This window comes from Schistocerca serialis, chromosome 2 (genome assembly GCF_023864345.2).
Source record: "Schistocerca serialis cubense isolate TAMUIC-IGC-003099 chromosome 2, iqSchSeri2.2, whole genome shotgun sequence".
NCBI lineage: Eukaryota > Metazoa > Arthropoda > Insecta > Orthoptera > Acrididae > Schistocerca > Schistocerca serialis.
This window is the reverse complement of record NC_064639.1, coordinates 745,206,520-745,221,710: the sequence shown is the minus strand read 5'-3', so window position 1 is coordinate 745,221,710 and position 15,191 is coordinate 745,206,520. Positions and strand designations below refer to the sequence as shown.

At 41.8% G+C, this 15,191-nt stretch overlaps 1 protein-coding gene across 1 annotated transcript in view; it reads right to left on the bottom strand.

Moving 5' to 3' along the window:
• Positions 1–238: 238 nt before the first annotated feature.
• Positions 239–15,191, bottom strand: part of LOC126456380 (uncharacterized) — a 236,133-nt gene continuing 221,180 nt past the window's right edge. The window contains exon 7 of the mRNA XM_050092134.1: positions 239–1,169. Within this exon, the coding sequence (XP_049948091.1) occupies positions 818–1,169 (352 nt within the window). The 3' untranslated portion in view covers positions 239–817. The remainder of the gene's footprint in view (positions 1,170–15,191) is intronic.

Genomic DNA, 15,191 nt, shown 5'->3' with positions numbered 1-15,191 from the left:
TAAAACTGACAAATCAGCTTTATTAGAACACCCAGATGAAAGCTGCAGGCCCACACATTCTAGAGAGACTAGTTTCACGCTAAGGAGCGACTTATCACGACGAGAAAGCTTAGAGAGGGTGCAGTATACGCCAAGCGGGCTCCCAGTAAAAACCTCGAGAACGACTATAGCATCGCTGACCAGGTTGCCAGCGACCGCAAATCGAACGTCGCTGTGAACGGAAAAATACTGCCCGATTCCAAACGACACTAGGAAACGATTACGAAAGCGATTCGTCATTGCAGAAGCTTTCATATGATTTGCTATTGAAAACCGATTTAATTGTGAAAACAAGTACCCCAGCAGTAAAATATTTGCTCTCCGGCTTCCCATTTGTATAATCTGATTTTTTAGACTGATCGATATTGTTATTTGACTATTGGTGGAGAAGCTGTCCAGTTGTAAATATACAACTATCACTGCATTTTATACCATGACACTGTTACGCGCCAAAAGTACTTCACCGACTCGGACTCTAGGTCGCAAAAGCTTACCCTGTATGACAAGTGTTTTGTTGCAGATATTGCAGACTACTTACAACGCTTGTAATCCGCATATCCGAGAGTTAAAATGTGTCGTGTGTAAATGTGACGTCGTTCTCCGAGTGTACATTTTGTGTAATACGCAACGACACTAGTTGCAGTTTGGTCCTCAGATCTACCTAGGAATGTTTCCTGCTCACGTAAAGTTGAGAGAAGCGAATTTGTCAAGGCTGAGGTTTAGCGTGTCGACCGCTAGTCCCTCTACTCTGCAGGCAAAGAGCAATGTTCGCTGGTGGCTACACGGGGGTAGTCCTACGCAGAGTGTCGAACCCGAAGTCCCCTCTAGGCCGCAGCGCCGACACGGCAGTTTGCTGCTGCTCGTCGACCATGACTCGCTGCGGCGCCGGCTGCAGTTGCGGCTGCGTGTCGTCCAAGTCGAACGTGACGAATTCGTGTTGCAGCGACGGCGAGTACTCGTCATCGTCGTCGTCGTCGGTGGAGACGCCATTGGGCCCGGCGGCAGTGCACACCACCCCGGGTGTCCCACTGCCTTCTGCGTCGTCTTCGTCGCCGGCGCAGGAGTTGATGTCCGCAGTCGTCGACACCGTGTTCGTAGTCGCGTCACGCGGGAAGAAGGACGACGAACGGCTACAAAGAGACAGATAGGAAGTTTTATTTCCTGCAGTGGCACTTGGTTCAACATCAATACCACACCAACGCTTATTAACGAAAGAACGATCATATATGATATCAAACGAAACTGGTGATTGGCTTAAGAATTTCTTGACTGAGAGAATGCAGCATGTTATATTATGTGGAGAGTCATCGACAGATGTAGAAGTAACTTCAGGCGTGCCCCAGAGAAATGTGTTAGGACCCTTGCTGTTTATGTTATACACGGGTTGGAACTTTAATAATGGCAACTATTTATTTACAGCTCGTACAAAACAGATAGGTGTTTCGAAGTTTTACTGACCTTCAGAGTAGTCGCCAGCATTCTGTATAACCCGTTGCCAGCGATGTGGAAGTCCTAGGATTCTCTTAGCAGTGCCAGTTGTGTTGACAGTTCGAACGGCGCGGTCTCTTGCCCGACGAATTTGTAGCAATTCTGAAGTGAATGCCGTGAAGTGTTTCCTCCAGTTTAGAAATCGATTTGAACTTACGAGGGCTTAAGTCAGGGGAGTGCAGTAGGTGGTATAGCATTTAGCAGCCCCATCAGTCAAACAAATCAGTAACAGCTTGTACTGTACGTGCTTGAGCATTGTCCGGCACAATGATGGTCAGGTCCTGCGGAAAGTGTCATCACTTCTGTCTCTATGCTGTTCATTTTTGGAACACAGCCTACGACCAGCTGAGAGACAGAAGTGATGACACTTTCTGCAGGACCTGACCATCATTTTGCAGGACAATGCTCAAGCACGTAGAGTGCAAGCTGTTACCGATTTGTTTGAATGATGGGGCTGCTAAGTGCTATACCACCCACTGCACTGCCCTGACATAAACCCTCGTGAGTTCAACACGATTTCTAAACTGAGGGAAACACTTCACGGCATTTTCTTCAGAACTGCTATAAATTCGTCGGGCACCAGGCCGCGCCGCTCGAACTGTCAACACAACTGGCATTGCTAAGAGTATCCTACGACTTCCACATCACTGGCAACGGGTTACACAGAATGCTGGTGACTATTTTGAAGATCAGTAAAACTTTGAAACACGTATATATTTTGTACGAGCTGTAATTAAATAGTTGCCACTATTAAAGTTTAAACCCTCGTACATTTATGACCTGACAGACAATATTAACACATAGTAGCCTTTAGTAAGCTCAGTCTTCTCACAGATGATACAGTTAAAGTACTATCGAAAAAAGTGACATATTCATTCAGATCTTGACAGCATTTCAAAGCGGTGCAAATATTGGCAACTTTCTTTAAGGGCGCAGAAATGTAGACTTATGCACCCCATAAAACTAATGCAAGTATCTGGATGTAACAGTCTGTAGGGATGTGAAATGGAATTATCAAACACACACAGCTCTAGATAAATGAGGTGGCAGACTTCGGCTCATATCACATAAATTGAAGGTGGAGGGGGAAGAAAGGAAGGGAAAGGGAAGAAGCTAATGAAATCAGCTGCTTTGGGATTTTATGTCGAGTCAGCAGCAACGAGTGAAAATGTCTGCTGGACGTGACTGGAAGCCAAGCTCTCCTTCTTGTTAGGCAGCTGCGTTAACCACTGCATATCCCAGAGACAGTGTTTATCGCAGCTGGGCAGACTGTCTCGGCAGCTCCTCAGCCGACTCACATTCCCACCTAACGCCACCTACCCGCAGTCGCCGTGCATGTCCTTCATGCTCGTTAATTTTAGATTCCCTCTGGAGATCGAACGTAAATGCGCATCCACACTGAAGGTTGTGGAATTCAGTGCCCATTGAGGTGAAGTTATATGAATGCGAGATGCCTGTTCATTCAGACAAATCGTTCGACCTCCAGCGGGAATCTAAAATCGACAAGAGTGGAGGACATGGACGGCGACTGCGGATATGTGGCACTAGATGGAAATGTGAGTCGGCCGGGGCGCGTGCCGAGATAGTCTGTGCATTGGCATAAGCACTGTGTCCGGGTGGCTCAGTCGTTAATGCAGTTGCCTAGTAAGCAGCAGACCTCGGGTTGGAGCCCCAGTCCGGCAAACATTTTCACTCGACGCCACTGACTTTGTACAAAGCCCCGATGCAACTTATACCATTAGCTCCTTCAACTCCCTTTCCTTTATCCCCCTCCCCCCCCCCCCCCCAACACCACTTACAATTTATATAATACACTACTGGCCATTAAAATTACTACACCAAGAATAAATGCAGATGATAAACGGGTATTCATTGGACAAATATATTATACTAGAACTGACATGTAATTACATTTTCACGCAATTAGGGTGCATAGATCCTGAGAAATCAGTACCCAGCACAACCACCTCTGGCCGTAATAACGGCCTTGATACGCTTGGGCATTGAGTCAAACAGGGCTTTGATGGCCTGTACAGGTACCGCTGCCCACGTAGCTTCAACACGATACAGCAGTTCATCAAGAGTAGCGACTGGTGTATTGTGACGAGCCAGACGTTTTCAATTGGTGAGAGATCTGGAAAATGTGCTGGCCAGGGCAGCAGACGAACATTTTCTGTATCCAGAAAGGCCCGTGCAGGACCTGCAAATGTGGTCGTGCATTATCTTGCTGAATGTAGGGTTTCGCAGGGATCGAATGAAGGGTAGAGCCACGGGTCGTAACACATCTAAATATAACGTCCACAGTTCAAAGTGCCGTCAATGCGAACAAGAGGTGACCGAGACGTGTAACCAATGGCACCCCATACCATCACACTGGGTGATACGCTAGTATGGCGATGACGAATACACGCTTCCAATGTACGTTCACTGCGATATCGCGAAACACGGATGCGACCATCATGACGCTGTAAACAGAACCTGGATTCATCCGAAAAAAGACGTTTTGCGACTCGTACACCCAGGTTCGTTGTCGAGTACACCATCGCAGGCGCTCCTGTCTGTGATGCAGCGTCAAGGGTAACCGCAGCCATGGTCTCCGAGCTGGTAGTCCATGCTGCTGCAAACGTCGTCGAACTGTTCGTGCAGATGATTGTTGTCTTGCAAACGTCCCCGTCTGTTGACTCAGGGATCGAGACGTGGCTGCACGATCCGTTACAGCCATGCGGATAAGATGCCTGTCATCTCGATCGCTAGTTATACGAGGCCCTTGGGATCCACAACGGCGTTCCGTATTACCCTCCTGAAACCACCGATTCCATATTCTGTTAACAGTCATTGGATTTCGACCAACGTGAGCAGCAATGTCACGACACGATAAACCGCAATCGCGATTGGCTATAATCCGACCTTTATCAAAGTCGGAAACGTGATGGTATGCATTTCTCCTCCTTACACGAGGCATCACAACAACGTTTCACCAGGCAACGCCGGTCAGCTGCTGCTTGTGTTTGAGAAATCGGTTGGAAACTTTCCTCATGTCAGCACGTTGTAGGTGTCGCCACCGGCGCCAACCTTGTGTGAATGCTCTGAAAAGCTAATCATTTGCATATCACAGCGTCTTCTTCCAGTCGGTTAAATTTCGCGTCTGTAGCACGTCATCTTTGTAGTGTAGCAATTTTAATAGCCAGTAGTGTATGTCACACAGTTGTGGATTCCACATGGTATCTATTCTTTCGGACATGTCCAAAAGAACAGACACAAGACATTCACGTAAGACTTCAGTTCATTGGAAGAATACCGGGAAAACGCTGTCACTCTACAAAAGAGATTGCTAGTAAAATACCCGTGCCAACCATCCTTGAATGCTGTTCTGGTGCATGGCACCTATATCAGTGGGTCGAATGGGAAATACTGAATTACAAAAAGAAGAGCAGCGCAAATGATCGCAGATCTGTTTGACTCACGGTAGAGTGTCACAGACATACGAGACATCTAAATCGGCAGACGCCAGTTATCCTGCGAAAGTCTTTTTACAAAGATGCAATAACCAGTATTAACTGAAGAATCTAGAGGTATACTTCAGCCCCCTACGTATCGCTCCCATAGGGACTTCGAAGACAGGATGAGACTAATTACAGTGTGCAACGCGGCACTGTACCAATCATTCTACTTGCGCTCAATATGCCAACAGAATGGGAGTAAATGGTAAAATGAGAAGTATGCAGTGCCAAGCATTTCACAGGTACAGGTGTTGATGTAGAAAACTACAGAGGCTGCATCACACCATTTGTACCAGCAAAGCACCTCCGAAAAAGTTTACAGTAAACAGTAAAATAGGTGTCTTTCACAACAGGGAGTATAGTACTCAGTGCCCTTACAGTAGTTACACAGCTTCATGAAACAGGATACACCAGGCCAGACGGAATCATTACACACAGAAGGCGACGTCTATCATCGGCCACTCGAAGAATACTAGTAGGGAGATAAACACACAGGGCCAAAAGACGTTACTTTTCACGCGATGGCATATTGTTAGAGATTTCAATAAGGATCCAATTCGGAGGATTTCGCTGTCTGTCAATATAAGTTATTGCCCTGGAACTTTTCTCATGCCGAGCAGTGAATATAAGCCCACTGGGTGCAATCATTTTAATCATCATCTTGGATGACATGGTTTGATATTCTACCTTCCTGCTTTAAGATTTCAACATAGGAGTGATACACGGCCGGTGTGGCCGTGCGCTTCTAGGTGCTTCAGTCTGGAACCGCGTGACCACTACGGTCGCAGGTTCGAATCCTGCCTCGGGCATGGATGTGTGTGATGTCCTTAGGTTAGTTAGGGGACTGATGACCACAGATGTTAAGTCCCATAGTGCACAGAGCCATTATTTTTAAGAGTGATACCTAGTTATTCAATTCGATCCAGCAGTCCAGAGATGAGGGTGCTTCTGTACAGTAACCATTTGATGCAGAAGTAAAACATCACAGAATCTTCAACGGTTTTCTCAAAAATGGTTCAAATGGCTGTGAGCACTATGGGACTTAACTTATGAGGTCATCAGTCCCCTAGAACTTAGAACTACTTAAACCTGGGACATGACACACATCCATGCCCGGGGCAGGATTCGAACCTGCGAACGTAGCGGTCGCGCGGTTCCAGACTGTAGCGCCTGAAACCGCTCGGTCAGCCCGGCCGGCTGTGATTTTCTCCACCACTTGTACAGTCATTAGGAAGACTTGTTGGTGTCCAGTGGGCATAATGCGGCACCTAATTCACATATAGAGAGGAAAGTGATCCATCAGACTACGCACGTATGCAGTCCTCCACAGTTCACTAGGGATGGGATCTCTTGAAAAAATGGTTCAAATGGCTCTGAGCACTATGGGACTTAACAGCTATGGTCATCAGTCCCCTAGAACCTAGAACTACTTAAACCTAACTAACCTAAGGACATCACACATATCCATGCCCGAGGCAGGATTCGAACCTGCGACCGTAGCAGTCACGCGGTTCCGGACTGCGCGCCTAGAACCGCTAGACCACCGCTGCCGGCAAGGGCTCATTTAAGATCATGATCATAGATACTAGTACCCCGAATTTTCCGCTGCCTGTTTCCTTCAGAGAAGGGAGATACAACACGAAAATGAATACAACTCTGAGAGCAAATGTCCTGAGCTTTATTAACAGAGCAGCTTTTCCATGTACCTGATGTCGATACTTAATTACTCAATACCTTGTGTAATTTAAAGCACCATTACTTTTTTCTTTTGACTTATTTTAGTTTTCTTAGCTTTCTGAAGCCTATTAAAGCAAGTAACGAAAATTTTTTTAGCTTTGTGAAGCTTATTAAAGGAAGTAACGTAACGAGCATCATCTCTGTCCTCCATAAAATTATATCAATTCGTATTTTCCTGCCTCTAAATTCTCTAGTGCAACTAGAATTACTAATTTAAACTGTATTAAAGAACTTTTATTATGCTCGTTAACAGATTTAAAAAATAAGGATAAATCGAAAGTATTCCCAATACTAAAATCCGTGATTGCGACGTGTATAATCTAGCGAAAAACTCATTCAGTTCATAACAACCAGATACAAAGCTTCTGCAGTCCTATCAGCGTAGTGACGTGTTCATTTTAGGTGACTGTCACGTTTCCAAATAAAGGACGCCCATAAAAGAATGTACCAGTCGTAAATTGTAGTGGTATCAACTGTAAGCGTTGTAGAATCTTGGTTCAAAGGGTTTTGCATAAGCACAACTGAGAGTAATGCCTTGTTATTTTCACACTCGCAGTAGCACACACTCAAAATGGCGCCCCCTGAGTGTAAAGCGTTTTGTGCTCTGCAGTTTCCCAAGAGTGAACCTTTAATTTCAGCTCAACGTGCATTTGATTTAAAGTTTAATTGTGCCTCTCCCCTCGTGGCAAAGATATTTGTCGATGGTGTAGTCAGTTCGAAACGACCACATGTGTGTGTGTGTGTGTGTGTGTGTGTGTGTGTGTGTGTGTGTTTGTGTGTGAGAAGGGATGAACATGGGACGACCAAAAAGTGTCTGAAGAGGATGTCGGGGAACGACCAAAAAGTGTCTGAAGAGAATGTCGGCCGTATTCATAGCACTGAAGAGTGTATTCTGAAAGAAAGTTTTCAACTTTAATTGCCAAAGATAACAGTGTGGAAAGTTTTAAGGTAACATTTATGTATGCGTCTATACCAGCTACAGTTGGTACATGATTTAAAGCCAGGTGCCTACGGTGTACTTTATAACTTTGCAAGAGAAGTTTTGCCGCGGGGAGATGACTTTCTTGATCGTGTGATGTTCAGTGATGAGATACCCACAATGTTCGTAAGTAGAGATCAGAACATTCTAATGAACTTGTAATTTGTCAAAGAGATTCCCCAAAAAACATTTTCTGCACTATGCCCTGACATCAAGAGTACGGAGCATTATTATTATTATTATTATTTTTCGTTTAAGCTATCGTCGTAGGAACGGCTATATCTCCAGTTAGGAAAACAAGGAAATTTTATTTGGCTACAAGATGGAGACCCTCCTCATTAGCATCTCTTTGTACGAGGGTGTTGAGCGTCGAAGTCCCTGACCAGTGGATTGGTCGTAATGGTCAATTTCCCGGTTTCTACCTCACGCCATGTAATTTTTCCACTGGGACTTTGCAAAAGACCGTGTCTGCATGTTCGCTGCTACATAATGATTTGCCAGAGTTGAGACACGCAATTGAATTGCTTCCATTACGCTGAACTTGTTAACCAAACTGTGGGAGGAATTGGATTTAAGGTTGGATGTGTGCCACATAACTACAGATGCACATATTGAACATTTGTAAGGAAAACTAAGTAAGTTTACCTTTAATTTGATGTACGATTTCTTGCAAATATTATAACTTAAAATGCTGTAATACGCCATTGGAACTGGGACGTTCTTTTATGGTCACCCTGTAATATTAACGCTGCTCGAGCGCATTTCCTGTTCAGCTCATCCAACCTGACACTCTAGAGAAGTTACGGGAGTGCGATTCGTCTTCCCATTTCTGTGGTTCATTGCTGGTTACTAATTGCCGATCGTTAACTTCGTTGGCAAGAGTGATTAAGAACCCCTTGAACATGGTTCTGCTTCTGATGTTCATGCAACGACGTTCTGCAGAATTCTTGCCTTGCTGTTACAAGGCACGTAATACACCAGCTGTCGCATTCAGTTATTACCAGCTTTCGATCGCATGTAAGTTGTTAGTTCTCTGTAGACCAGAGTTTCATTTATAAATCTTAATGTGGTAACTAGTGTCGACTTACAAATTCTGTGACTATCTTAGATGATTATCATTGGAGCACCAGAATGCAATAACAGCATTTATGCCTTTACCTTGTATCCTCTTTGTACCCCATATTACATACTGCGAACGAGACAGGCGCCTCCATAGCCACACTGGAACATAACAAGCCTCCAGTCTCTATTCAACACTTCCCACATGACTTACAGGTACCTGAAATTATTATTATCTCTGTGACTTTTTATTTTAATTTCACGAGCTTATCACAATAAAGAGAAAGAGACAGGGACGTCATTGGAACGCGAAGCACACTAGTCGTACGCTGGTTCTCGCTCGGTCTAAGGGCACACAAAATCGTGGTCGTTAGTGTCCAAATAGACTATGTAATATATTACCGAACTAAATTAAAATTCATTAAAAAAGAGACATAGGAAATGATAAATGAGCGAAAATAGTACACACAAAGGTCCACAAAATGTTCTAATCAACTATGAAGATCCTCAAATGTTGGGTGGGCGAAAATACCTTTATCAAGCTGAGTTTTGCTTCCCAATAAATTGCTATGATATATTACTTAGGTTGTTGTCACGTAAATCAGATGGTTCGTCCGTAGCTCCCGAAATCACATAACCTGTGAAATATTTCAGCAATTGTTATTTAGGAAGATCATAGATGTAAACCATTGAACAGCCATGTTTATCCTTTCCATCAAAATCTGGAGTACTAGTTCTGCGAGGTATGGAAGAGAGTTTCCGTGAACTTTCTAAAATAGAAGTGCTGACAAAATTGAAGCTATGAAGATCGATCGTGATTAGTGCTGCGATAGCTTAGATGGTTTTAATCAGCCACAAGGGCAAAACATACTTGTGCGCTGTACATTCGTATTCGTTTTAAGTCAATAGTTGGCAGAAGCTGTAATTTTCCAGCAGAAATATTTTTCACACTAACAGTTCGATTAAATGTTTTAAGTGCGACTTAACAATCTCTCTGAAATGTCAAAGAGCTTGAAACACGTATGTATTCAGTATATTCATTAACAGCGATGGCGAGGCATGACAGAATCTCTGACCAGAGAGTTATTTATCGTTGCTAGTCTGCGCTTGACCGCGCGAGTTGTAGTTGTGAGTTGGACTCAGAGCAGTCGCGTGTAGCGAATCGGCAGGAACAGTAGTTGTGTGTGAGGAGTCGGCGGGCGTCGACATGGGTCTCTGGTCACAGTTCTGGACGAGGTATATTGTTATCGAAGGTAATGAAGCAGCATTGCGCTCAGCTAATAACATATGTTAATTGTAATTAATTTGTTCAAGAATTGCCCCAATAATAATTTTTCTACAAAGTAACCTTTTTAAAGAAACAGATTCATTTCATTTTTGCACATTTTTATTATCATTGAGTTTTATTACTGTGGGAAGCTAACATTTGGCACTATTTGCATTATCATTCAATTCTTTTCATTTTTTTAAATTATTACGGGGAGGTTACACTTGGCGACATCCAGTCCAGGATTGTATTTCTTTGAGAATCTTCTGATAAGTAGTCAGATATTTGCTCTTATTTACTAAAATATAATTAGCATTTGGCGCAATGCTTTTACTAATTTTTGTGACTTTCTCCTACAGGTCATCGGCAAATTGTTGCTCTTTGTTGTATTTTTGTTTGTTGCATTTTGTATTGTCTTTGTTTCATTGTCGAATAATTGTGACTTGTGTAAAAATGCCGCGAAAAACTATTGATAGTACATCGCGAAGTATAATGAGTGAAATTACGGAATTAAACAACTTGACCGATAGTAATTGTGACACGCAATGTAATGATGACAACCCTCCATTTAGTGAAAATCAGTACATACCGACCACTAACGTTGATTTTGATCTTAGTGATGAACATACAAATTCAATGGTGTCGTCTGTTAACTTAACGACAATTGATGACGCGGGGCGCTCTGTTGCAATGGGCGCTGCCCAGCTCAACACAACCGGTCTGCAAAATTCACGTGACGACCAGACGAATTTTTCCAATGAAAATGAACATGATACTCAAAGTAGGACAGATTTATTTAATTCCGATTTAGTGACCAACAGTGTACATCCGATTAGCAAACATCTTCAGGAATCACAGAATGTCCAAATGGATACACAAAACGTGACAATTGAAGACACACCATCACACAGTACAGAGAATAGAGATGTCCATTTTAGATTTGATCAAATTATGGCAATATTGCTAGAACAGAAAGGAGAATCCAAACAACTTAGGGAAGATTTCAAACAATAGAGTGAAAAACAAGACAACAATCACAAACAACTTATTCATGAAATTAATGAAAAATTAGACAACAATTCCAGACAGTTAAATGAAAAATTAGACAACAATTCCAGACAGCTTAGTGAACAGATTAGAGCCGTTGCTGCGCAGTGTCATGACACTAAGGAACAATTACGTGTGGAAATTGAGGCTTGTGCTAGGAAAAGTAGCGAAGAAATTAGATCTGTTGCTCAGGAATTAAGCGATATGCAAACAGCCACAACAGGAACACTTAGAGACGAAATTAGTACAGTCGGTAAACAATGCTCTGAAAAAGCTACACAATTACGCGACGAGTTTAAATTAATGACAGCAGAACTTTCGCGCACAATGGCTGCAAAGATAGACGCGAAATTCGAACAACAGAACCCACAAATTGACGAACGTTTTAATCTTCACCTACAAAACAGTGATACGCGTTTCCGCAAATTTATAAAGAATCAAAATAAAGTAAAACGTCAAGTCATGGAAACAATCACTGCACAGAGACAAGAAGATAAACGTAAGATGTTTGCGAAGGCAAAAACATACGTAGACAACAATATTGCTACAGTATCGGACAAAATTAATACCATCGAACAGTTGAACACCGAATTACGTGATGAAGTTTCTGATCTTAAATCAAAAACAGATACACACACAGTAGATATTCAAACAGTGACCGACAGACTCGAACAATTAGAACTAACACAGGATTCCGATGACATCAAAGCTGACGTTAAAAAACTGAACGAAACCACACGTAAAATGCAAAAACAGATTAATGCCTCTGACACCAAAACCGATGATCAGGTGAAAATACTGACTGAAATATGTGATGAATTGGCCAGTCGTATTGATATTATTGAAAGTAATAATAACAGCAAATCAGACGATACTGCACCAATTTTGTTTAACCAAACTCCTGAAATCCAAAATTTACAGCAGACAATCAATGAGATCGATTTGTCTAATAACACATTGCGTAGAAAATTGTCAAGTTTACAGTAAGAGGTAACAGAGATAAAAAATATTTCAGTTAATAACACATCACAGCAGACGCCACTTTGCGAACATTTGTCAGACTCACGCAGCGTGTATAATTTAGGTAATCTACAGAGAGTACGTGAGTTAGATTCAGAACAGTCACAATCAAACAGATTCACATACAATGCTGAACCTGTTCCGACATACAGAGACGACAATTTTGATTACAAACATTTTCTGTCAGTGAGAAAATTTAAAGTATTTAAAAATGACAGAACACAGATTCATCCACTGGATTGGATACAACAATTCAGCTTTGCTTTTCCACCGACTTGGCCCGTAACACATAAACTTGAATTTATTTGCAGTTTTTTGGAAGGCGAACCGGCAACTCGTATGAGACCGATCGCGTGACAATGTTATTCAGTAGAAGAATTTCAGAATGCTTTTCTGTCAGCGTATTGGTCGAAGACGACACAGCGTGGAATTAAAGATCAACTAATTAGTTTACCAAATTATGAGAACACAAATTTTCCCAGTGTCACGCAATTTTTGAGCATATGGTCCAACAAAACCAGTACTTAAGTGAACCATATAGTGAATCTGCACTCATTCAATTATGTATTTCTAAATTGCCACAATCATTAAGAGTGTCACTTTTAATGGGCCAGCAAAAAGAAAATATTTCGGCATTCAGGGATCTGTTGCAGCTTTTAGAAGTGCAGCAATCAGATTATTCCTTCGTAAACAAAAATTTTTCATATAACAACCAAGGCCAACAAACTTACAGTAATTACGATCAACCACGCAATTTCAATAGCAAAGCTAATAGACGCTTTAGGAACGACAACCACCAGAACTTTAATAACAGACACAGTTTTAATAATCAATATCGACAAAATTATCAGCAACAGGAACCACATTTTGGGAACAATAGACGTTTTTCACCACAACAGCATGAAAGTCAGTCGGTTAGCATGCCTAGCCAACAATGCGGTCTACAAGGTCAACCAAACTTTAATGTTTCGCCACGTGCACATATAGTCCCAGCTACAACAAATAGTAACGCACGCCAGCAAGGAAATAACTACGTGCAGAAAACACAGTACTTCAATTCCTATCGCAATGCATCGTATAAAAATGACTATTACGACAGACGTAAAAATAACGAGCACAATTTTCAGCGTATATCTAATAACAGTCGGCCTTACCAACAGCAAAATCATCCGCAAGAACATATACTCGTGAATGAACCAGGCAGTAGGTATCATCCAGAGCGTAATACGTCTGGAAGAAATAGCAGAACAGTTCAAATAGTCGAAATACCACAACATCCTGCAGAAAATAATAACACATCAGATAGAATCTGACTAGATACTGTACAGGTCGCATCTTCCAGTAACACAAGCACTACCTTTGACACGCAGAATGTTGTTCACGAAAATGTTATTACTTTTGACGACATCAGAGACACTCTTTTGCAGGTAAGACCAGTTGTTCAGAAAACCATTTCACATCCTGTCATCGAAATTAAAATTGGTTCATCGAAATTTTCAGCAGTAATCGATTCCGGATCACCTATGTCAGTAATAAATGAAGAAACTTTCAACGAGTGTAACAAGGAGAATACCTATCCTACATTACCATTAGGCAAAACAAAAGTGAAAGGAGCAGTATCGAGTAAAGGAGTAGATGTAAAATTACAGACGCATTTATCATTTTGTATTGCAGGTCATACTTTTCACTCAAATGTTTGGATTGTTCCTTTATTGACAACAGACGTTATTTTAGGTACTAATTTTCTGGTACAACACGACGCAGTTATTGATTTTCAAAATTCCTATTTAATGCTAAAGGATGAAAATGTACAATTGGCTTTAGAATTTCAGCACTCATTATCTGCAGAAGAACAAACAATTAATTGTACAGAGGTCATTTCTGTATCACGTGGCGTAGACTGTAATTCCACATTGTTCACGGATACGTACGTACATAACTATAATACTCCAGACGAAGCTGACTACGACGTAATGCAGATGATTTCTGATAAAGTTAAACAAAGCAGTGCAAATACAGACGACGAACGCACGCAGCTACACAAAATTCTTTTACAGCAAGCTCCAGTTTTCGACAACATTCCTGGTACTATGTCCGGTTTTATGTATGAATTTCAAGTCAAACAGCATGATACACTTAAAGCCAAGCATTATCCCATTCCATATATCCACCGAGAACAAGTTAAGAAAGAATTGCAGGATATACTTGACCAAGGAATTATTGAACCGGCAGTTAGTCCGTACATAAACCCGCTACATATTGTTAAGAAAAAAGATGGTTCACTTCGCCTCATACCTGATTCACGTCACATCAATGACATAATTATTAATGAAACAGATTGACCACAGACACTAGAAGAACTTCTACAGAAATTTCATGGTACTGCTATTTATTCCACGTTAGATTTGAAATCGGGATTTTGGCAAATTCAGCTCCATCCGAACTGCAGAAAGTACACAGCATTTCTCTGTTTTGGCGACTGTTATCAATTTTGCAACTTACCATTCGGTTTAACTATTTCTTCTGCATCTTTTATTCGCGGTTTGAATACAATACTTCCGACAGAACTTAAAGACAGAATCACGACGTACGTAGACGAAATTCTTATCGCAGAAGCTAACTGGTCTGAACACAATCTGATTCTTGAACAACTGTTGCAAACTTTTCGTGCACAAGGAGTCACAGTTAATCTCAGTAAATCGCATTTTGGTAAAACTTCTGTAAAATTTCTTGGACACGTAATTTCAGCAGAAGGCATTGCGCCTGATCCGGAAAAACTTCAAGCTTTACGTGACATTACTGTTCCTACGACAAAAAAACAATTACGCAGCTTTTTGGGATTAATTAACTTTTTTCGTAAATTTATTCATCACTATGCTTTAGACACACCTAGATTATGCCAATTGACAGGTAAAAACACTATTTGGTCCTGGGATAAGTAAGCACATTCTGAATTTATGAACCTGAAACATGCTTTGTTGAATGCTCCACTTTTATCGCACCCAGATCTTACCAAAAATTTTTCCATTGCCACCGACAGTTCCAACACCGCTTT